The sequence below is a fragment of the Eptatretus burgeri genome, chromosome 6, assembly GCF_056783735.1.
Source record: "Eptatretus burgeri isolate ZD-2024b chromosome 6, Ebu_testis_v1, whole genome shotgun sequence".
NCBI lineage: Eukaryota > Metazoa > Chordata > Myxini > Myxiniformes > Myxinidae > Eptatretus > Eptatretus burgeri.
In genome coordinates this window covers 45,862,311-45,886,465 of record NC_140966.1, presented here as the reverse complement: position 1 = coordinate 45,886,465, position 24,155 = coordinate 45,862,311, and the positions used below count along the sequence as shown (strand labels likewise).

The window sequence follows — 24,155 nt, the reverse complement described above, 5'->3', positions numbered from 1 at the left end:
GTGTTTGATCCCTGGGCTGGATTCGGACAAGGGAGAAACTGAGAAGCGGGCCACCGTAAAAGTGATCCCCCTGGTAAATTTTGACGGGTCAGGGAGCGTTGAAGCTTTTCTGACGCAATTTGAGTGCATTTCCCGACTAAATGGGTGGAATGAGCGGGAATGTACAGGGAATTTGGTGGCAACGTTGCGGGGACCAGCCGCAGATGTGTTAAACGTGATCGCGGAGGGGATGTTGACCAGCTCCCACATTTGCGAGGCGTTGAGCCGTCGGTTTGGGTTCGCGGCAAACTGTGATCTGGTGCGGGCCCAGCTCCAGCACCGCAGATTAAAGCCGGGTGAGACAGTGCAGGAGCTGGCACAGGACATTTACCAATCAGTCAGGATCGCGTATCGGGACCTTACAGTGGAGGCGTGGGACAGACTGGCACTAGAGAAATTTTTAACTGCTCTTCCGGACCCTGAGGTCCGAGCGCTAGTGGAGCTACAGGATCCACCCACCGTTCACCGAGCGGCCGAGTGCGCGGCCAGGCTGGCCTCGTGGAGTCGGCCGGGTCGGGTTCCAGAGAGGCCATCGGTGACGATCCGACAGGCGGAGATCCAGGATCAGGGAGGGGGGCTGGGAGAAATTGGCATGACCCAAATGTTTCAGGAAATTTGCCAGAAACTGTCGAGTTTGATAAAGGGTAATCCGGTAGTTAGTGCGCCAAAGCGGCGTGGTCCAGCCCAGCCAATAGAGCAATTCGATTATGGCCGAGGGGGTCCGCAACCGGAAGAGACATATCACCGATACTCACGGGGGCCTTTTATGGGGAGTTGTTTCCGGTGCTGGCGAAGAGGACACATGCAACGACATTGCCGGTACCCGGCGATGGAGGGACCCTCCAATAGACTTTTAGACTCGGAGAGGGTGAATCCTCCTGCTGAACCGCCAAGTCTATCCGAGATGCCCTTTCATAGGTCGGGTCCGGAGATCACTGTCGGGGGTCGGGGAGACTAGATTGGGCTGAGCATGTACGGCCATGCACGGCTGTTGAGATTGTGGCGAAGTGCCTCCTTTAGTGGAAAAAAATGAATTGTGGGAAAATTGGCATGGGTTTGTAAGTTCTGCTGGGTTTTAGAGTGACAATCGGGACAGTGGGTAATTGGTAACAAAGCAGGCACAAGTGGCTGTCCAATGGCTGGTGCGTGGATCTGTTGAGAAGTGCTGTGTGAGTTGTTTTAAGTTAAGAAGTGAAATGTATGGTGCACACATTGATTTTTTTTATTGGACATGGTGTGGTAACAGGGAAGGTCATGGTCGGCGAAGTGTTAGAAATGCAGGTGTCACATGTAAGGCCGATGGGGTGGGGGAGTCATGTGGGTTTTGTGGGTGGGGATGATGTGCTTGTCCACAGGGATTGCTGAAGCTCACGGTGAGCGTGAATTGCGACCCCCTTCAAGGAGATTCACCACCTCGTGGCTAATGGTGACAGTGTCTGGAGGCAACTGGGAGAGGGTCTGGTTGGGCGACCAAGGCGGGTAGGACCTTGGCGACCCAGGAAGGCCAGAGGAGCCAGTGAGACCCCTTCCAGAGTGTTGTACGGGATTAGAGCTGATGGCTACCAGGGGGGAGGGAATCAAAGGGAGCGAGGCGGAGAAACGTCCGGGTTGGACTAAAGCTTACCTGTGGGCATGGTTGCACCTGAGATGCCCCCATCATCTTGTGGTAACCCACCCCACGGCCACGACGGGATTCAGCCTGCATGATTAAAATGAGGACCATGACCTAGAAATGTGATGATGACCATGGTGTGAGTGTTGTGAAGATGTATGAGTCCCACTCGATCCCGCACAACTTGACATGTGCAGCAAGGGCATGATGTCCGCATAATTTTGGGGCAAGCAAATTTGAAAATTGGCTCCCCAAGAAACGCTGGGTCTATTAGCATCCACTGGGGGAGGCGGTCAAGTGTAAATATCCTATGAATAGTGTCGTTAAGGCTTAGAGTAGGAATGTAAAGTATAAGTGTTGTGTTTTTGTGGAACCTTTTGTTTCCCCTCCCCAGATCACTGGAAGAGTGCTGGGCAAGAGCGATGATCCAGAAGATGGAGTGCAACTTCGCTCAGTGCTATCATGTGATAAAATAAAATAAAAAATAAAAAAAAGGAATGATTGTTTAGGCGAGGATAAGGCCATAAGGAGGTAGTACATTAAGCAGGATAGGTAAGTTAGCTGCGACTCGCTGCCCATTGCCCCTCCTACTTTATTTCGTTAGGTTAATTAGGTGTGAGTCAGTAAGTGTTAAGGCTGGTACGGTAGCGCCTGTGATATACCTTGCAGGAGCTGCGGTACCAGAGGAGGGGGCAGTGTTACGTTTGAGGGGGGGGTATGCATTCAAAGGGTAATTAGGATGTTTAATTAGGTATGCCATGCTGTTCGAGTTTACCTGGATCTCTATGTAATAAGTAGCAATTCAGTAGTGATAAGTTGTCTAGTAAATGTTCATTTCTTCAAGGGGGAAATATTTGTCACGTAATTAGATAGGGACACGTGATAGGGTAAGTGTGTCTGCGTAAACCCCTTTTAGTAGTCCCTGGAGGCTGGCCGTGGCGTCACAGGACAGGGCTGCGGATGGCTCCGCCCCGTGATCACGATTGGCGGAAGGCGGTGGGCCAATAAAACGGCTCGATTGGAAGTGACGAGGACACGAGGATAAAAAGGTTCTGTTCGGGGTCGAAAAGGAAAGAGGAAGAAGATCGGGACAAAAAGATCGTGTTTTTTGGGTGTGGAGGCTGTTGCGCGGGAAGCGTACTTGTTGTTGTGCTGATTCGATCGTGTTCTTCATCGTGTCTTGGAGCCTTGCTGAGCCTCGTGCCTCACCTTGGTTGGCTCTGGGGTTCTGCTGACTCGAAGTACGGGGTCGAACGGCGGGCGGACCTGCCTCCCTCTCCTGCTCGCAATTTGGCGCCAGAACTGGTTCCCTGGCGGCTGTGAGCGGACTTGGGCCAAGACCAGGAGGTCGACAGCACCACAGTTTCTCCTGCCCCCCCTGACGAGAGCAAGGCCAGCTCGTCCGACGCTGATCCAGGGACAGTTGCGTCCCCACCACGGTCCAGCCTGACCACCAGAAGTAGCTACGTTTTGTGTGTGTGTGTGTGTGTGTGTGTGTGTGTGTGTGTGTGTGTGTGTGTGTGTGTGTGTGTGTGTGTGTGTGTGTGTGTGTGTGTGTGTGTGTGTGTGTGTGTGTGTGTGTGTGTGTGTACTTGGTGCCTTAGAGGGTTTGAGATCTGTATATTCATTGGAATTGTCTGTGTTTTCCCCACGCCCGAACCCACACCATCCCGTCGAATCACCCCGGATCCCTTTTCTTGCCGAGTCTTGTTATTTCTGGATAATAATAAAAACAAATAAACATCATCAACTCAGTGAAAAGTGACTCGTGCCACCTTCCTCGTCCCGTTTGCGGTAGAGCGATTAGAACCGCCATGTTTGGGTTATAGATAAATAAACCGCCTCCATCGTTTCGGCTCATTCTACGTTGGCGGGACTGTTCAAGTCCCGTGGACGTCACAGTACGCTCAATGTTGCGAGATCTAAAGCAGGCAAAACATCACTCTTACGCATAGATACAACATATGTCATCTACAGCTATACACATTACATTCTCAAATTTATTTTTCCATTTTAAGGTGACTTATTGACTGGCCCTCGTATGTGCATAATCACCTATCAATATGTGTGTATATAATATGTATATGTGTATAATCACAATTCATTTGCATCTACAATCACAACTGTGCATGTGTTTGTATAATCACGATTTGTGTGTGCGTGCATGCTTGCGTTCACACCTCCGCCACCGGTCATCATCTCCACTCACGAGTCTCTTGGACTGAACGGAGCCTTCCGTTGTCCTGAAACATTCATCTTCACCCCAGCAAAGAACCACGACTCGTGGACCAAGGCTTTTCCTTATCCGTGCTCCATTTCCCCCTTCGTCCCCAGAGTGGCGACGGTGTAGGTCCACGCAACGTTGATTGTGGCCTTCGGGGTACACCCTGGTATGCCCAATCTCTGTTTCTTCCTTCTCGATCTCATCTTGGTCTCATCCTTCCTTGACGGGATCGAGTCGAAAAAACCGAACAAGCCGCAAGGCAAAGCTCGGTGGGGATGCCAAGTCACGCCCCAAACGCATGTCGATCAGCGCAACTCTGGGCACCTTTTGTGTTGCCTTTGGCCTCACTGAAGCTGACATCCTTGGCTCGGTTCTCGCTCCCATCAAAATTGTTGTATTCAGTGCGGAACTGGGTCCCATGCGGGTGGAACTTCACAAAAACAGAGTTGCCAAAGCTCATACCTTTGTTCTCAGCATGATGAAATCAGCAAAACCCAACAAGCCGCAAGGCCAGTCTGTATCGCAAACGCATGTTGGTCAGCATGACACCGGGCACTGCACGTGTGGCCTTCGGCCTCACCAAAGCTGCCGTCCTTGGCTCGGTTCTCACTCCTATCGGTCGTATTCGATGCAGTCCTCAATCCCACAAAACTCTGCCTCTCTCGTCCTCAATGGGCGAAATTTGGCAAGAGGGAGTTTCCAAAGCTCGTGCCTTCTCTCCCGGTAGCATGGGGTCAACAAATCCTGCTAAGATGCAGGGCCTGAGGCATGATACCGGGTTCCTTGTGCGCAGTCCTCGTTCCCATCGAAGCTACCGTTTTCAGCTTGGTCTTAACTGCCTTTAAAACTTTTGTATTCAACACGGCCTTCAGTCCTTTCTGTGCCAGGCAAGAGGATGGTGGGTCACCTCCCCCTCGCTGCCAGTGTGCGTGCGTGCGTGCGTGTGCGTGCGTCGCCATTTTTCTCAGAGATGGCTGAACGGTTCTTTGTCAAACTTTCAGACGTTCATCTGTGAGTGCTGGGTAATGTTTTCGGGCAAAAATTTAGAAAATTTTGAAGAAAACAAAAGTTGGATTAAATATATATATTTTTAATTGCCTCTGCCTTTGTAGCTATGTGAAAGGTAATATAAAATGATCCCTGACCCCATTCATTAATGGGTGTAGGGAAGTGTTTGAGGCCCCCACAAAAAAGAAGAAAAAAACGAAATCTGATATCTTTAAAATGCCAACAGTATTAGAACAGCACGGGGCTACACCGGGTACCCTTGCTAGTATAAAATATATTTTGAATAATTCATTCACATTTGTATTTGCACACAAATGTATTCTAATATGCATTGCATTCAGCATAGTGTCAGTATTCCTTTAATGTAATGGTTACATTTTTATCTTTATGTGTTTCCTCCTGATCAGGGTGTTCAAAGTGGTTCCTACAACTCTGTGAATGTTCCACGAGGGAAGACTGTCATGCTTACTCGAGTTGCTCGCCCAGGGCTTGTTACGGCACTGCCTGGACGCACTGTCATGCTTCGGCAGCCCTCTAGCAGCCATCGCAGACCACATGGTAAGGCACATCAGCAGATACTAATGCTTCCAGTATATGAATGTGTCGACTGTAGAGGTTTTATCCCACATTTGATGCAATAGCTCCATTGGGCTTTATTCTCGACATTATGGTATTTGTTTTAAAAAAAATGCTCCACACCTAACCAGAGGGGTTTCACAAGGTAAGCTTTGGCTTTTTGAAGGGAGTTTGTAACAGCGCTCTTTTTGCTAAAATCTAATTACCTTTTGGCTTGCGCAAGCTAGAGACAACTGGCAGGCGTAACGTTCACGCAGGGAACTTGGGATTGCCAAAAGAGGTGATCGAGGCACATCTGAGTCGATTGTTGACGTCACCAATACCATTTATGCATCAACTCGATGGCACAGCAAATTTCAGTTGCAGTTGTGCTGTCAGTCGTCATTCCATCATGTGCATTTGTCGCTACCTCTGCCAATGCGTTTCACTCCTGCTATCGGCAGATTCTGAGGTAGCGGAGGAACGCGTTGGGAGAAAACACAAACGGAGTGAGAGTCCAAATATCTGTGGGGGATTCAAGCGGACACGTTTGGAGCCGCTGTTGGGAGAATTGGCGAGCCCTTCGACCTCCAGATCACCATTGATGACCAGTGAAGGTACGTCATGCAACTTCTGATAATACTTGTTCTGTTGGGCAGGTTCTAGCAAAATTGCATTTGAACATTTGGAACATTATTTTTCTGTACAGCTTAGTTTCTTTAACATGCTGGTCATTTGCCATTTATCTTTCCAACTTGACTTTTGGTTAACACTTTTAGTTTTGAAGATATTTCCAAATCTTTTTGATTGCCAGTGGCTGTGTAAATGATTTATCGTTCTTGGTTGTTTTGAAGTTTGAGATGAGCTCCTGGCCCGTTGTTCTTGCACAGGTTCTTTGACTGCTCAGTGTGCAAGATCGAGTGTGAAAGGAATCGCTGACTTTCTTATTGGACAAAGGTTGGGCCAATTCTGAAACTTTGTGCACTCATCACATAAACACTTCCTTTACCTTCGAGTAACTTTATTTTTGACAACGAGCTTTATTACTTAACACTGTCTGGAAAATCTTGTTGTGAGACATCTTTATTTTAAGGTAATTGGTTTCATTCTCTCTAAAGTTAACTCTCATTTTCATGCAGTTTGATTTGTTTTTGAAACATTTAAATTGCTTCATCATTGTTTGAATTTAGATGCAAAGCGAACTGCCAGATGCAACATGGTGTGAGAATGGTATCAGTAGCTGTTGTGGTGAAGCTCAATAGTATACGAGAGAGCACGAGGTGATGCTGCGTCGCGGACTTGAAATCCTGTAGGAAAGAGTTCTCATTAATGGACTTAGGAAGGCAGTTCCACAGGAGAGAAAAGAGAGCTGTGAATGAATGGAAATGAGGTTTGCTTTTGTATTTGTCGAGGGTAACAAGGAAACCGTTTCTTGCAGATAGCTTGTGACTTAGAGGGGCAGGAACTGGGTGGAGAGATGTGAAAGGGTCAGAGGAGCAAGACCAGATTAGGTCCTGTGAAAAACTCCAAAGCTCCCAACCTGCCTACAGTGAGCAAGGAGACACCCTGAGACACAAGACGCACATGATTCCTGATGAGATTGTGATGACATGGAGCGTTTTGGATTCAAGGGCCTTGGGGGGGGGGGTGATTGCAGGAAGAGTAGTGGTTATATGGGAACCAGCAGCAACACCAGCCCACAGTGGGGAGCCAGGATGACAGTGGAAAGATTTGGCCCTGTGGATAATTCTGAGGTAGTACTGGCATTTGTGGCCAGTTTGGATATATGTGATCTGCCCAGAGTATTTTATAGTTGATAGTGTGAGGCCCAGGAGCTTCAGAGACTGTACCTTTCTCAGAGGCTGACCATGGAAATAAGTTAGGGGATTTGCCTGGAGGGTCCTTCTGGAGAGACAAGGTCATAATTTGGGTTTTGCGTGCATTAAAATGCATGTTCCAGGAAGCGGACCAGTTCCCTATTTTCTCCAGATTGGCAGAGAGGAATGCTGCTACAATTTGCTTAGCAGAGGCATGCAAAAACTATCTTGCACAGTTGAGTCATCTGTTGTTTGTTTCGTATACAGCCTGTGGCTGATGGTTGCATCATTTGTAGAAGCACGGCTGTGCCGCTGAGGCAGAGCCCTGCTACAAGTAAGCTGGTACTCATTTTGCCGACCTTCAAAGGATGACAAGCTGAGTCAACCCTCCTGGTGATATTTAATGGATAAACTGGCATGCAAACTCAAGACCCTAAGATCTTAAGCCAGCCACCTTAACCGTTAAGCCAACACCAGGCTGAGTCATCTATAAAGTAATACTCTGGACTTTCCAGTGACAGACACATCATTAATGTTTATGAAGAAGAGCATTTGTCCCAGAACACTACATTGAGGGACACTGGCCTCTCGAGGTACAGAATGAGAGGGTATTCTACCCAAAAGGTCAGTTTTGCACCACTTTTATGTATTGGAGTGACATTGGTGATGTATTGTGATGCTGGTAAGTGGCTCTTGGAAAATGACTGAAATGAGCAGAGAAGCAAGAATAGATAAGACAGATTAATAGTTCTTGAGTACAAGGGCACTGATGCTGTCATGACAAGTAGTGGTGGATGAGTTGAGAAGCTGGGAATTTCTCCACTTTGACAGGAGGGAACTTCACATATTTTCAATGAGAAGGTGTAGGATTGATCGAGAAAATGATGAATAGGGACCTTGGCCTTTTCTGCAAAGGCAGAGTGAAAGCAATCAGCTTCAACATGAGCATTGACCCTGTCCTTCAAGAGCAATGGAACAGTTGAGCATGTTCCAAAGACAGACTTGATGAAATGGCACTACCTTTTTTTTTGTGGTTGGTGAAACGCATAAAAGTTTGAACATCAGATGGATCTGAGGCTGAATTCTGTTATCTGAGAATGGAAATGACCTGAATAAGATTTTTAGAGATACTTCAGGCTTCCATCATTGCGTGTGGTTTTCCAGGAGGAAAAAGAAACGATGCTCTCTGGTAATCACCCCACCGCATGAATCATCGTATTAGGCATGAGATGTTGGGAAGGGTAATTGAAGGCATCAAAGTAAGAATTCCATTGGGACCATACTCTGTACAGAGCGTTGGTGCTGCCTCAGCAGTCTCCTGGGCTATTGGGCACAATCCTGGATGGGTCACCGCTCCGTCGGAGGACACCAGCAAGCTGGTACTTATTTTGATGACCTCAGAAAGATGACAGGCAGAGTCAACCCCACCTGGTATTAATTCAACAGCCAAGGGGGATTTGAACTCAGGATTCTCGGAACTCAAGCCCACCACCCTAACCGTTAAGTCAACACCAGGCATGAAGTATGAATTGATGGAGGAGAATAGAGTTTTTTTTTTTTTGAGAAGTAGTCCCAGGCACTGTCTGTGTTCAGATTTGAGATTGTGAACCATTCCATCGAAGAGATGGACTGCAGGGCCAACCAAATCTGCCTGATTAGATTCCTCGACAGATTTGTGATCTGTTGATTCACTGAGGACCACCATGGGAACGGACACTTTCAGGAGTACATTATTTGAGGAGCAAAGTGAAGTAGAGAAATAACAGAAGATGTTAAAGGAAAAGATTTACTTGATCAAGCAGAAAGTTTCATCCATAAGAGAAATACCTGAAAGGAATCCAGCAGTTTAGATGATGCCAGAAGTGTCACAAAAGGCATTGACTGCAACACTCTGGGCTGTGTTGTGAGGGCCGACACTGATCCAGCTGGAATAGTGACAGTTGGAGTCACCACAGATTAGGAAGTGAGTGTTGGGATATGAGGGAAGTGGAAGTTGGCTGATTCGGCCTCATATGCCTCATAAAGGTGGTAGACCACACACATAAACAGGATATTGCTCTGGAGAGGGATATGGATCCAGAGATATTACATCGCAATTTTTTTTGGGGGAAAGGGGGGTACTGGGTGGTGCAGGAACTATGGGGAAGGGAGCTTCTGATATAGATTGCAACACCACCACCAGCATGGGAATTTTGTTTGTAAAAACAGTTCCAAAAATATCCGGGGAGGGAGATTATTTGGTCTGGGACATCCTGTGAAAGAATGTTTCTGTTCAACAGATAAAATCTGGAGATGAGGCAGTGGCCCTTAGGGAGAGATCCTTGAGATTGCAGAGCAAGGCTCTGATGTCGGAGAACCAGTTGCAAAGGATTGATGTTGCATGTTTGGGAGCATGGGATAAGTGCTGGGGGGAGGGGTGAGGGAAGATAAGTGCTTGGAGCATGGGATAATCTGCACATCGCAAGACTGTGTCCATCTCAGGATACTTTGATTGGCAATGTGTCCACACAGCACTGTTTTTTTTTGTTTTGCTTGTTTTTTTAAACCAGGATCGAAGGCTCGCAGTAGAGCTGCCACACACACATCTCACACATATGGACATACATACGAATAGACACGATAAACAGAGCCATTGAGCTTGGGGGAAGTGCCGTCACTTCCTGGGCCACTCTGGGTACAAGCGATGCCACAACAGTGGCGCCACAGCCTTTCTCACCACACACTCAGTGGGGCATTTCCTCAGGAGGAATTTCTTCCAACCTATGGGAATTGTCCATGCTCTTATCCTTTTAAATGCTGAACGTCGACCAAGGAAGCAATCAACGTGTACCATCTTTAAAGTCTTTGGTGTTGACCTGGTCAGGGTTTGAACTGTCGACCTCCTCGGCTCGGGGCGGACGCTCCAACCATGACATCACTGAGTCTGGTTTTATTGGGGCTGACGAGTAGGATTATTGAAAGGTTTTTAAGAAGGGGACGGTGTTCCAGGGTTATGCTGTGTTTTGTGCAAATTTGCTGTTGTTTTTGTTCGTTGGAACACTTTGTTTTGACCTTTGATGGTAAGCTCGAGTGGTTTCTGTTTGCAGCAGGACGTCTCGATGTTCTTCTCCATCTTTAATTGGAGGTCAGACTGGGGATAGAAAATCCCCCCTTGGTCATCTCAACTTATCCTCACGCCTGCTCCACCAGCCATCCACACAACCCACAGCTGCTTCTGGTAAATTGCCATTTTGCCCCCACCCTCGCTCCATCCAACACATTTTGAACACTTTGTTACAAAATGGTCAATAATAATTTAATTTGGAAACAATGAATACCTCTGAATTTATTCGATAAATGCATATCATGCTTGATATGCATTGAGCCTGGTAGCCCTGAGCAAAAATAAAATAAAATTGTGAAAAGTTGACGATACAGTAAGAGGAATAATAGTATTATGATTCATATGTACACACTTTCTTAGTATCAACACCAAAGTTTGAACTCTGTCCCCCCCTCTATGTTATATTATATGATGTTTTGACTCTTGTGCATGTGATATGTGTCGATCTTCCGTATGATGCAAGCCACGAATTGTGTACACAACACGAATTGTGTACACAACACTTAAGGATTTCAGTGCCTTCTTGTGAAATACATTGCACATATGTACTCGATCTTGTCTTAAGGTGTTATGCCAACTGGCAGTCTGCTTCAAGGACTCAGCTTCAGCTTTCAGGATGTCACACAGACTGGCACAGCACAACCGACACAGCAGGTAAATAAAATAATTACCAAGCTCTTTGCTTTGCCTTTGGAATACCAAAACTTTTCCTTCCACTTGCATTGATTGCCTCGAGTTGTTTTCTCCGAAAAGCTGCAGTTTCTTCAGGTGAGTAAGAATGGCATCAGGTAAACAGTCGGCAACCTTCATTTAATGTTGAATTTCCCAGAAGTGGGGAATGATGTTCCTTTTTAATTTTTTTTTTAAAGCAGCAAATGTTCCTCATTTGTGGAGATTGGGATGTTGTGTGTTTGATTACGACTTGACTATGCTGGTGCTGCTCTGCATATAAGTCGATTTTTCTCTGTGGTGTGACGAGAAGAACAGCCTTCCTGTTTTTTTTCACCAGAATTTATTTTTTTAGCCCTCACGCATGTAACTGTTTGTTGGTTCAAAGCAACCAATTGAGCTGCCATCCAGTGCCATCAAAGTTCAAATAATCATATTTCTCAATACCTTGGACACCCGGTTCATTTAAGGACTTTAATGCAATCAAGTGCCTGGAAAATAAATGGTTTAGTGAAGTGGACAAGTGTAAAATATATATATATATATATATATATATATATATATATATATATATATATATATATATATATATATATATATATATATATACATAGTAGCCTGGTGTTGGCGCAGTGGTTAGGGCAGTGGCTTGGGATCCAAAAGGTCCTGAGTTCAAGCCCCGTTGGGCCACTGAATTAATACACCAGGGGGTTGACTCAGCCTGTCATCCTTCCGAGGTCGGCGAAGTGAGTACCAGTGTACTGGGCCGGTGTATACCCCGGTTAAAATAGGTGTACCATATCCCTGTGTCGTAAGAGGCGACCAGGGTTGCGTCAGGAAGGGCATCCGGCGTAAAACATGTGCCAAATCACTATGCGGATCATACGGATGATCCGCTGTGGCGACCCCTAACGGGAGCAGCCGAAAGAAGAAGAAGAAGAAGATATATACATACATACATACATAATCATGCTAGAAATCAGTCTTGTGTGTCTGTCTACCAATTCAACAAACAAAGCATTATTATCATAATGTTTGCTAGTTTCCAGGGATAACTGCCTTGCATTTTGCCGACGATCCCTACAACAAAATCTGAATGCTTTGTTATTCTTCCAAAACTTCATTTATTATTCTTTATGACTTGCAAACTTCCTCGACTCTCGTAGCCAACGTCTGGCTCTCAACGGAATCCTTTAATCCGGACTTCCGGTTCCGGTTTTGAGCGGCAAGAGGTCTCCTTCGGGGCTCCCTGCTGACATTCTCAAAGTTAAGTTCCGGTTGTTATTTGTCCCGTTTTAACTGTTTAATTTTCTCACCTACATGTTAATGTGTGTTCCTAGTTCGGTTTTGTTTCAAAAATCGTGCTATTTTGTGAGTATTTATGTCGACGTTCTCACCTGGTGTTTGAGGCCTAGTCCTAGGCTTGAGGCCTACCGGTTCCACTTGGTGTTCGATCGTTTTTTTTTTTTTTGTTTGTTTTTTCTCCCCATTACCTTCAATTTCTATCCTCCCCATTACCTTCAATTTTCATCCTCCCCACTTTCCAAATATCCCCCATTCTCCCAACTAATCTCTTTCTTATCTCAAAAAAAAAAAAAAAAAAAAAAACCCAACAACAACAACAACAACCTTCTCCCGATTCTGCTACTTCTTCCTCTTAACTTCCTCCTCGTCTTCCTCGATTTCTTTTTTTTTTTTTTTTTTTTTTACACTTCCATGACCTAATCTGTTGAACTCTCTCATACATTAATATTAACAACAAAAACGATCTTATAATGCTTCATCTTCCTCTCTCACACATGTGGTACTCTTTACTGTTTCACAATGCACTACTCTTCTGCTATTTTAACAGACTGCTCTCATTTCGACCTCTCCTTCATTCCTTGCCTAAAAAATCCAACTATTACAGCGCTTCTTCTCTCCATGCTCTGAATTCGCCTTCATTGCATCCATCAAGAATTGTGTTAAATCGTATATCTGACCTAAAACTTTTAAAAACCACAGTTTGCCATGGATGCTCGCTTTCCATCAACCATTCTTTTTTCCAACTTCAGTGCCAACTCACCCCCTCACCCCTCACTCTCACTCTCAAAGCAACCATCCCACTCTTCTCCCTCCAAGCCTCCCTCTCACCTCTTTCAAAAATTCCCCCTCACCTTTCTCCCACCTTTCATCCCCCTCACTCTTCCTTCTCTAAGTTGCCCCCCTCTCATCCACCAACCTGCCTCCCTCCACTGCCCTCTCACCTCCATCTCTTCACTCCACCTCCTCAAATCCTCAACTGCCATCTTCCTTGTCTCTTGTCCCCCTCTCTCCACAGCACCACAGAGCCTTTTCTCCTCCTCATTCGGCCCCCTCCCCTCGCTATTCTGCAATACCCCACACTCCTTCAGCAACCCTCCTTACCTCCCCCCTCGTCCCTCGTCCGACCCTCCCCGCCCCCTCCACCTCCTGCACCAAAAGCCTCCTCCCCTACCTCTTCATTAAAAGTGTGGACCTCAAATATCCGGGGCCTTCGCTCAAACCTTTCAGATCTTTCCATGCAGGTTGCCACTGACAAACCAGACATTATCTGCCTAACAGAAACTTTCCTCTCCCAAGACGTGTCTGACTCCCAAGTATCTCTCCCTGGTTACTCCCTCTTACGGTATGACAGACCTGAGCCTCGTCCTGGTGGAGGTGTTGCTCTCTTCATCAAAGACTCTATTCCTCACTCTCCCTGCACTGCTCTCCCCCCCCCACACCCCCAGGAATACCTCTGGCTTCGGCTTCCCCTCCACTCCCACCTCATGTTTATATGTGTACTGTACCGTCCACCGAACAGTGATGACTCCATCTACACCTCACTCTCCGAAAACATGGACCATCTTCTATCTTCTCATCCAAACTCTCTCTTCCTCTTATGTGGCGACTTCAATTGTCATCACGCCAGTTGGCTAGGTGTGGGTACCTCTCTCACCTGCCATGGGACATCAGCAAAGCTTTCTGTGACTCATTGGGACTGACTCAATCGGTCAACTTCCCGACCCGGATCTCAACCAATGGTACTCCATCTCTTCTGGATCTGATTTTGACAAATTTCCCTGACAATATCTGCTGCTCTTCCTTCGCTCCAATTGGTTCTTCTGACCACGTCCTTATTAAAGTGGACATCTCTCTGGCTGTTATCAGAGAACCACCTCACCGCCGTCGAGTCTGGCATTTCACTCAAGCCGACTGGCAGGGTCTCCGAGCAGCCATCAAACTTACAGACTGGTCTCCTATCACTACTTTCTCAAACATCAACTCATCCTGGGAATTCTTTCAAAGAAACTTGCTCTCCCTCATGCACAGATTTATCCCCTCTCGTGTTCAGTTGTCTTACCCTTCCTCCCGCCCTTGGTTTACTGAAGCTTGTGGCGAGGCAGTTGTCCTGAAACAACTTGCCTTTGCCTCATGGAAAGCAAACCCAACTGAGGGCAATCTCAGTTCTTTCCACAAAGCTCGGAACAAGTGTGTATCTACCCTCAGGAGAGCCAGAAAACAACATCTTTCTCATCTCAAGTCTGAACTCTCAAACCTCTCTCCCTCCTCAAAATCCTGGTGGCGTTTAATCAAATCTGTTTCTGGTGTATGTTCCCCCTCCATCCCCTCCCCTACCTCAAATGGCCGCACTGCTGATTCCACACGTGATAAAGCTGAATGTCTAAACTCGGTGTTTGCAGCTAAATCTTGTGTCCCAAACCCATCACTATCTCTACCCACTTTACCCAGTCGCACCCAACTGTCCCTGGACTCTGTATCCTTTTCTCCTGACAAGGTGGAGAGCTTGCTTTCAAACCTCGAGTCAGATTCTGCAACCGGTCCAGACGGAATCAGCCCACGTGTCCTCAAAGCCTGCTCTTCTGCTCTTGCTCACCCTCTCTCTGTTCTATTCACCCTCTCATTTTCCCAAGGTCATCTGCCATCTGCTTGGAAATCTGCTAACATCACTGCCCTGCATAAAAAAGGTGCAAAAACAGATCCCTGTAACTATAGACCAATCAGCCTTCTCCCAATCATCAGCAAGGTTATGGAATCCATCATCGCTTCAGACATGAAATCCTTCCTCTTCTCCAATGGCTTGATTTCCAATCATCAATTTGGTTTCAGACCAGGTCACTCTACCCTAGATATGCTGCTACTGCTCTCCCATCAATGGATGGAGGTCCTCAATGCCAGACAGGAAATCCGAGCCGTATCCCTGGACATATCACGTGCTTTTGACACAGTCTGGCACCCTGCCCTACTCACCAAACTCTCTGCCCATGGTATTCAAGGCCATCTCCACTCATGGCTCGCAGACTTCCTCTCCTGTCGCAGTCAACGTGTGGCCCTAAATGGAGTTCTTTCATCCCCTCTTCCTGTGCAGGCTGGAGTTCCTCAAGGTAGCGTTCTGGGCCCTGTTCTTTTTCTGGTTTTCATCAATGATCTCTCGGACTCTCTGGAAAATCCTCTATTTCTCTTTGCCGATGACTCAACCTTCTGCCGTACCATCTGTCATCCCTCAGACCGGCAAGCAGCAGCTTCTTCGCTCACTGCAGATCTGGATAAAATCACAAACTGGTCCAACACGTGGAACATGTCTTTCAATCCAGACAAATCTCACACTCTCACTATGTCTCTTCGAAAGGACCGTTTACAAAACCCCATCCACTTTCTCAACAATCCTCTGGAAGAAGTCTTTTCTTTCAAGCTTCTGGGTCTCACTATCTGCCATGACCTTTCCTGGGAAAGTCACATTTCCAACCTTGCCTCAAAAGCCAGTCGCCGAATGGGAATCCTCCGTCGTGCAAAGTCCTTCCTCGGCCCTCTTGAGCTCCTGACCACTTACAAAGCTTTTGTCCGTAGCCTGATGGAGTACTGCTCTCCCCTCTGGGCTGGTGCTCCTGCCTCCCACCTTTCTCGACTTCACGCTGTCGAAACCAGGGCTTTTAAGATCATTGGCATCTCCCGCAATGAAGCTGAGTCTTTGGGCCTCTCACTCAATCACCGCAGGTTGGTCGGTGGTCTTTCTGTCTTCTACCGACTCCTCTCCAGCCTTGCCCCCCCTGCTCTCTCTGCGATTTGTCCCAACCACATTTCCACAGGGCGCTCAAGGTCCGCCAACAACCCCCTTCTGGTAAAACTACCAAAATCACGAATCGCTGCTCATCTTCACTCTTTCATTCCTCTTTTTTCCCGCCTTTGGAATAAACTTCCTCACTCTATTCTTTCCCATTCTTCCCTTCAGGCTTTCAAAACAGCTGTTCACCACCACCTCTTATCTTCCCCCATCCAAATCCTCGATCTTTTCTACCCCGATAATCCACCCAAGCCCACTTCCTTCAATTCTCCTGCTTTCCTTCCTGAAAGTCCCTTTAATGTCCATCTTCCCCTCGCCATGTTCCCCGTCCCATCCCCATCCCTCTCCCTTCCACAGTTCACCTGTGTCTGTTCCCCAATGTTTTGTCCCTTCCACTCCCGCCCCTCTTGTCTCATGCCTCCTTGCTGTGAGTTGTGTGTTAGCTCTCATACGAGCCTCGACCAAGGTATACAAAAAAAAATAAAAAAAAATAAAAAAAAAATAACTCCTCTCCTTATCAAGGCTGGAGTGCCCCAAGGCAGTGTTCTGGGCCCAGCCCTATTCCTGATCTTAATCAAGGATCTTTGACTGGAAAATCCTCTTCATAGATTCGCTGATGACTCCACCCTCTGCCATGACATTCCTCATCCTTCAGAGGGGCAGGCAACAGCCTCTTCCCTCTCTTCAGACCGTGAAAAAAAATCACAAGCTGGTCAAACACTTAGAATTTGTCTTTCAATCCTGACAAATGTCACACTCTCATTGTCTCCCTCCAAAAGGATTGTCTGGCGTGGTGGTCGTATGGCAGCTTAGCTGCTGGGGTGGCTATCATTTATTGAAGCGCGACTGTGTCGCTGATGCAGTGCCCCTCTACCAGTACACACACTGGAACTGGTACTCATTTCGCCGACCTCGGAAGGATGATAGGCTGAGTCAACCCCCTGGTGTATTAATTCAGTGGCCGACGAGGCTTGAACTCAGGACCCTAAGATCCCAAGCCAGGCTGATTGTCTGGCAAACTGTCTGGCAGTGACCCTAACCACTGAGCCAACACCAGGCTGATTGTCTGGCAAACCCTCCCATCTATTTTCTTAATCATCCTATTGAGGAAGTTCAGTCTTTCAAACTCATGTGTCTCACTATTAGCCACGATCTTTCTTGGGCAAACCACATTTCAAAGTTGGACTCCAAAGCTCGCCGCCGACTGAGCATCTGAGTCATACAAAGTCCTTCCTTGGCACTCCTGAACTTATTTCCATCAATAAGGCCTTCATCCAGAGATTGATGGAGTGCTGCTCTCCTCTCTGGACTGCCTTCCCTGCTTCTCATCTTGCTCAGCTTGATGCCGTGAAAACCAAGGAATTCAAGATTTGACCGATTGGAATCTCCCGTGATGAAGCTCAGTCGATGGATCTATCACTTTGCTATGACAGACAGGTCAGTGGTCTCTCTGTCGTCGTCTTCTTCTGGTCTTGCTCATTCTGCTCTTTTCATGATTTGTTTTCCCCCAGGTTTCTGCATGGGACACATGGTCCACCATCAATCCTCTTCTGGTGAAACTACCTAAATTCAGAATCATTGCTCACCTTCACTCATTTGTTCACTTTTTATTCCTGCCTGTGGAACCAACTTCCACATATTTTCAATCTCATTCTTCCCTCCCAAGTCTTAAAGACAGCTGTTCACCAGCATCTCAGATTATCCCCAATCGAAAATCATGATCTTTTCTAACCTCGTTAACCCTTTCCCCCCCCCCCCCCACAACACCCACCCTACCCCAATCCCTCCTCTTTCCAGATTTCCACTTTTCCCTCCTTGGAGTTTGCCTTCTGTATCCATCTTGTCCACCCCATGCATCCTGTCCTGCCACCCATTCCTCTCCACATCCATTGTTTGTCCAAGTCTCCTTCTATCTTGGCCTTCAACTCTGCTGTTGGTGTCCTCTCCTCTCCTCTCCTCTCCTCTCCTCTCCTCTCCTCTCCTCCCCTCCCCTCCCCACTCCTCTCCTCTCCTCTCCTCTCCTCTCCTCGCGTCTCCTCGCCTCTCCTCTCCTCTCCTCTCCTCTGCTCGCCTGTCCTCGCGTCTGCTCTCCTCTCCTCTCCTCTCCTCTCCTCTCCTCTCCTCTCCTCTCCTCTCCTCTCCTCTCCTCTTCTCTTCTCTTCTCTCTCCTGTTCCTTTTGCGTTCTGATCTGTTCAGTGTACTAGCTCTTCCACGAGCCTTGACTGTGCATACAAAAATCAAACTTCCCAGCTCTCATGTCCCATTTTGTCAGAGTGAAAGCCAAGCCACCTATCATTGTTATGTCTGCACATATTACGCACATGTTATATTTTAAGATTGCTATTTTGCATTTGCCATTCTGCCAAGCCAAAGTTGTGGTGTAGTGGCTGCATGGCCCGGGTTCATCAATATATTTATTTTTAATAATATGACTTCCCTTGCAAGGAACTTCAATGCAGAATTCGGTCATTTGGCCCATCAAGACTGTGCTATGGTTGCCAATATATGGTTGTTTGTCCGTGCTCTATCCTTTATAAAATACTGAGTGTCAAGCAAGGAAGCGGCATGTACCGTTTTAAATTATTGGTCTGACTGAGCTGGGTCAGGATTGAACCTCTGATCTCGACTCGAAGCAGATGCTCTAGCCATTACACCAACAAGTCTGGTAAAATGTTACAAGCCTAATGTGAGGTGTCTATTTCTACAAGCTCTTATTATTATTTACTAGCAGGGGTACCTGGCGTTGCCCGGCAACGGCGGATCTCTTCTCCCACCCCTTCCCCTCTTTCCTCCTACCTCTGCCTCTGCCTCCTTCTACCCCCCCCCACCTCCTCCCACGCCCACCCTCCATACTCCCACCCCACCTCTTTCCCTCCCTTCAAAGACTAAGGAATTTCCGCAAGGTTTTAAACTGTTTTGGGAAAAATATATAATTAAAATAAAACCTGCTTTTGTTTCCTACCAAGCTCTAATTTGCCATGTGTCATGTCAAAATCTGCTGCCTGAGGGACAAATTCATCGATATGACCGAAATAATCATGGTATAGCTATTTATCCTTGTCACCATGTAATGAATCTGGGGTCTGTTCAGTTACCAAGTTTCTTGTAAAACGCTCGCCAAGTGGCTTAAGCACTCAAGCAAGCACTCCACAGGGTTCGCACACCTGGAAAGTCCTTAAAACTCCTGGAATTCAATTCCTATCCTGGAATATGCTTAAAAATCAAATTTAACTCCTAAAAACTCCTTAAAAAATTATATTTTGGATTTCCAACGATCACCTTGTCAACGTCTCGTAAATATGCAGGGAGACTACTTTGTAGTTCAAATTTGCACAAATGTGCCAAGGGAGACTACTTTCTAAACTTTGTAGATTATCGTAAATAATATTCATTTACGACATTAATGTTGTATCTTATTAGTGCCAAAAAGTGGTCCTTTATGACCGCATGTGCGAGTTATCCCTCGCTTTCTTTCTGTTTTGTGAATTGGATTGTTAACACACCTCAGCGATCGTGAACTTTGCCCCCCGGGAAGTGCATATTCAACGAGTGCTGGCTCGAACATCCGGAATACGTATCTTGGTTGGAGTGCGGCACAGATAAATTCAGTGCAAAGTGTAATATCTGCCTGAAGATTTTCGACATTTCGTACATGGGCGAGCCTGCCATTCGGAGCCACGGAAAAGGATCGAAACACAAGCAATTACTGGAGCAAAAGAAGGCAGCTGGTGGATGCACCATTCGAGATTTCTTCTCTGGATCATCGAAGGCAAATGAAGGGCAGGGGGAGCACAGCTGCTCCAACTCCAACGCAACCGAAGCCCTCAAATGCGCCACTAACCTCATTTGTCAGCCGTAACGATTGCCTTACATCGGAAGTATTGTGGACTCTTAAAGTGGTGAACTCCCACTACTCTTTTAATTCATGTACAGATGTCTCATCCTTGTTCAAAAGCCGGATGCCTCACGAGAATGTGGAAAATTCTCACAGCACTAGTGGAGGCAGGCCGTGTCAGAGGTGGTGCCTCTGCATGTGATGACATTCTTCAACAGTTTGATGAGTTCATCGACACAACCGTGGCTGCTAACTACTCCACATTTAAGAATTTCAAACCGTATGAGGACAAGAGTAGGATAGATGTGCTGCTCTTTGAGTCCATGGCTACAAACCAACACATCAGTTCATTATGGAGGGTGGTGAAGCATCTGTTACTGCTATCCCATGGACAAGCATCGGTGGAACGGGGCTTCTCTGTCAATCGACAGATTGAGGTAGAAAACCTGCACGAGGAATCTGTCATTGCCCAGCGGCTGATCTGTGACCACATAGATAGTGTTGGGGACATACAGCAAGTAGAAATGTCAAAGCAACTGCTCGTATCTGCAGCATCAGGCAGGCAGAGATATATGGCTCATCAAGACGAGCAAAGGAAGAAGAAGGAAAGTCCAGAGGCCACAAAGAAACGGAAAAATCTGCTAGAGGAGATTGACGAAATAAAATCAGAGGAAACGACTGCAGAATGACGTCCTTTCATTACAGAAATCAGCTGACGACTTCTCAGAAAAAGCAGAGGCGACAGGAAAGATTACCTTCACAACCAAGTCGAACAGTCTGAGGAGAACGGCCAAGGCAAAACAGGCAGAGCTAGTCGCTTTATCTTCCAAGCTGGAAGAGAAGGTTCAGAAGCTAAATGAATGAATAGGTTGACTGCTTGAACAGTTTTATGATGTATAGGTGGACTGTTTGGATGAACAATTTCTTGATGTATCGGCTGACTGTCTGGATGAACTGTTTCATGATGAAAATTACTGAATCTTTGACACTGATCAAAATATGACTTTGACTTTATTAAAAAATTGTGCCAAAAACTCCTGGAAAATTGAATTTATTGTCCTGGAAAACTCCTGGAATTTTCTTTTAATGTAAGTGTATGAACCCTGACTCCATTGAAAACCGTGACCAAGGAACGGCTGGCTTGGCAAGCCTTGGCTAGCTGCTTGGTAACTGAACACACCCCTAGACAGCATACAATACAAAACGCTGAGTAAAATCAGTTTTTTTCTATTTTATTTTAAATTAAAGACTTCTGAGTATTAATCATGACTTTTTTACTGTATTGAAAATGTACCTTGTTCAGTTTTCATCGCAGTGTTTTTGTTTTTAAAATGTACATAAACTCAGAGGTATGATGTTGAGTGTACGAAAGTGGACGTGTACATTTCATACAACTTTAAAGTGTACGTGTACGTAACGTGTTTCAACTGCACATGTACAAAATAAATATCTCGAATTTCCCCAGCAGCCTTCCGACTAATTATGGACACAGGCATTTCACGAGCAAACCAATTTTCGTCGCCTCTAATGTTTATTTACTTCACATGATATGTGAATTGCATGTGCATCAGTTTGTTTTTAAGTCTTGAAAAGTTGGGTGAAAACTAAGAGTTTGTATGTCTCCCTTGATGAAGTTGGCGGAGGCATTATGATTTTGGTTGGCCGTATGTACGTACATACGTCCGCCCGTCCATCTGTGCTAATTTTCTGTTTTCTCTGAAACCGCTTATCCGATTAACACAAACTTTTCACCAAAGGTGCGACTACTCATGTGGAATGTTTCATTGATAATGATATCATAGGACTTAGGTCATGTGGTGTGGCAGCCATGTTGGAAAAAAGGAAAAACTTAAGACCTGTATCTGAAACTGCTCCAAGGAAAAAATTGAAACTTGGCATGTGGCAAGTACTCTCCATGGGAAAGAAATGTGATTTTTTTTTATGTCATCGGTGGTTTTGTTATGACATCATAATTGCATAATCCAACGCTTTCTCCGATCTATATAAACATTTTTGAGGGTCATCTCGGGCTAAATTGTATGTGGGGAAAAAAATTGATGAAATCATCGATCATGTGGTTTAGGAACCATTTCTTTTTTTAACATAAAAAACCTTTAAAAATCACCATCTCCAGAACAGCTGAACAGATCGAGGGGTAACTTCACCCACGTGTTCCCCAAGCCTAGGGGATACCAGGGTGTTCACAAATAATTAATAGGTCACATGGTCTGGCAGCCATATTGGATTGAACGAAAATCTTTAAATTATTTCTTTTGAACCTTTTATAGTTCTGATCTTGTAGTGATAGGGAATATATGTTTTAGATTTCAACCTGATCAGAACAATGGTCTGGCAGCCAGAATTATTTTAATTTTTGAATCTGGGTTCAGGGATTTAATTGAAACTTTGTTTGTCATGATGTAATAATGTGGGCAGAGGCATATCTGTTGACGTCATGACGTCAAAGAGTGCCGTTCTAGTTTTTAGGTCATCTCTATCATCTCAGTAGAGATGACCTAATAATAGCAGTCTCGAAGTCTGTCCGTCCGTACGTACGTCCGTCCACAATCAAACCGAGTGGAGACAAATAACCAATAGTGGAATGGATAGTGGTAGATGAGACATGCACAATGATATAACTTTCAAGGTTGAGGTCAACGTCACGAGGCTGTCAAAGTTGCGAAAATCGTCGATTTCAAATCGTATCTCCTCCCTCATTTATCAAGAGAGATCAAATGTTATTAGTGATTCAGATACTATGGACTATTATCTAGAACAACACGAGCCATTTTTTTGAAATTTGCTCTCGTTCCGATTTTATAGCCCTTCCAACTTCGCTCTGATTCCCCATACGAGCCGTTCATAAAGTACATACAAAAAATAAGTATTAACTTAATAACCAGAACTCTCCGAGACAAATATTACATTTGAAGCTTTTGTCAGATTTAACGAAAACAATGGAACACAAGTTTACTGTATATGCACACTTACTTTCATTTATGACATTAACATTGTCTTGAATGTCAATTTGTACTTTTATTTTCATAAATGACGTGCTGTGATGTTAAAAGAAAAAGGTAAATTACACCGCTAAGGACTGCATCGTCATGACCTACAAACATCGGTTCATAAGGAACTGCTGGCTTTGCAAGCGATTAGCGATGTATGAGGGGGTGGGTGGGTGGTCACCAGCCTGCATACAGAGGGGGGTGGGTGGTTTTGAAACCCGGAAGTAGAGCGTACATACTTTGTGAACTGTCCCTATTCCAGTCTGGCACAGAGTTACTTTCGACCTCTGGCAGAGATGACCGGCACTCCCACTCGGGGGTATTTTTTTTTTTAAATGAACAGTAGATAACGTGCATTTCCAAGCCAGCCGAATTGACAGTAGATACATGCATTTCTCACTCACCATCACGATCTGTCGCAATGAGATTTTGATGTGATCCATTATCCTCTGAAGCCTTCCCCAGAAATGTCACAACTCTGAGTTGGCCTCACAATATTTCAGAAAGAGCTGAAACATCTCCCTTTACCATGCGCAATGGTGGCCATCTTGGATTTGGCCCCCTCTTGGGTGAATGTTGCCCTTCTCAAAAGTATACCCGTGTTAGGGCCCTGTCACACCTTGATATTTTAGCCAGCAAAAGCAACGTATAAAAATGATTGTAAAACGTTGGCGTTCGCTGAAATTTTGATTTTTTTTTTTTTAAAGTTTTTGGCGTATTCATAACAAATCGTTTGCATAACATATTAGTAACGGGCACAGAACGTTTCGTTGTGTTATACATAACTTTTTACCAATGAATGCTTACCTTGTGGTCGGCGTTCAAAACCTATGACAAACAATAGTTTAACTTACCCTTTGTGCGCTATACGTATCACCGGCGAACTCGTGGCGTAGCCAGTTAAGAACTTGCCAGACGCCGATTGAAATCAAAACTGCCTGAGAATTTGAAGTGTCAACATCACAGTCACACCTTGACGATTTTGCCAGCGTATGCCATTCTATGAAAAATGTGTTTACAACGCTAGGCACACGTCAAATATGCCATAGGTAAGTTGTGTATACGTTTAGAGTATGCTGGAAAACATTGAAGTACGCTGGCATATTACCTAGTCCGTTTGATACGTCGTGAAATTTCAAGCATGCTGAAAATTTTAAGACGTACTCGACGTAAGGCTCACACGTTTCGCATGCGTTGGCAT

General features: G+C 45.7%; 1 protein-coding gene across 9 annotated transcripts in view; it reads left to right on the top strand.

The window, feature by feature from the left end:
- The window catches only part of KANSL3 (KAT8 regulatory NSL complex subunit 3), a 104,149-nt gene that overhangs the window by 62,199 nt on the left and 17,795 nt on the right, over positions 1–24,155 (top strand). For 8 of the 9 annotated variants that reach the window (XR_015059141.1, XR_015059140.1, XM_085884808.1 and 5 more), the window contains 5 exons: positions 5,291–5,441; positions 5,903–6,055; positions 6,329–6,395; positions 10,342–10,472; positions 10,924–11,012. Coding sequence is in view for 7 of the 9 variants with exons in the window: in XM_085884808.1 (XP_085740934.1) it covers positions 5,291–5,441; positions 5,903–6,055; positions 6,329–6,395; positions 10,342–10,472; positions 10,924–11,012 (591 nt within the window). In the remaining 2 variants the exon portion in view is untranslated. The remainder of the gene's footprint in view (positions 1–5,290; positions 5,442–5,902; positions 6,056–6,328; positions 6,396–10,341; positions 10,473–10,923; positions 11,013–24,155) is intronic. The other variant, XM_085884807.1, reaches the window with a different exon arrangement.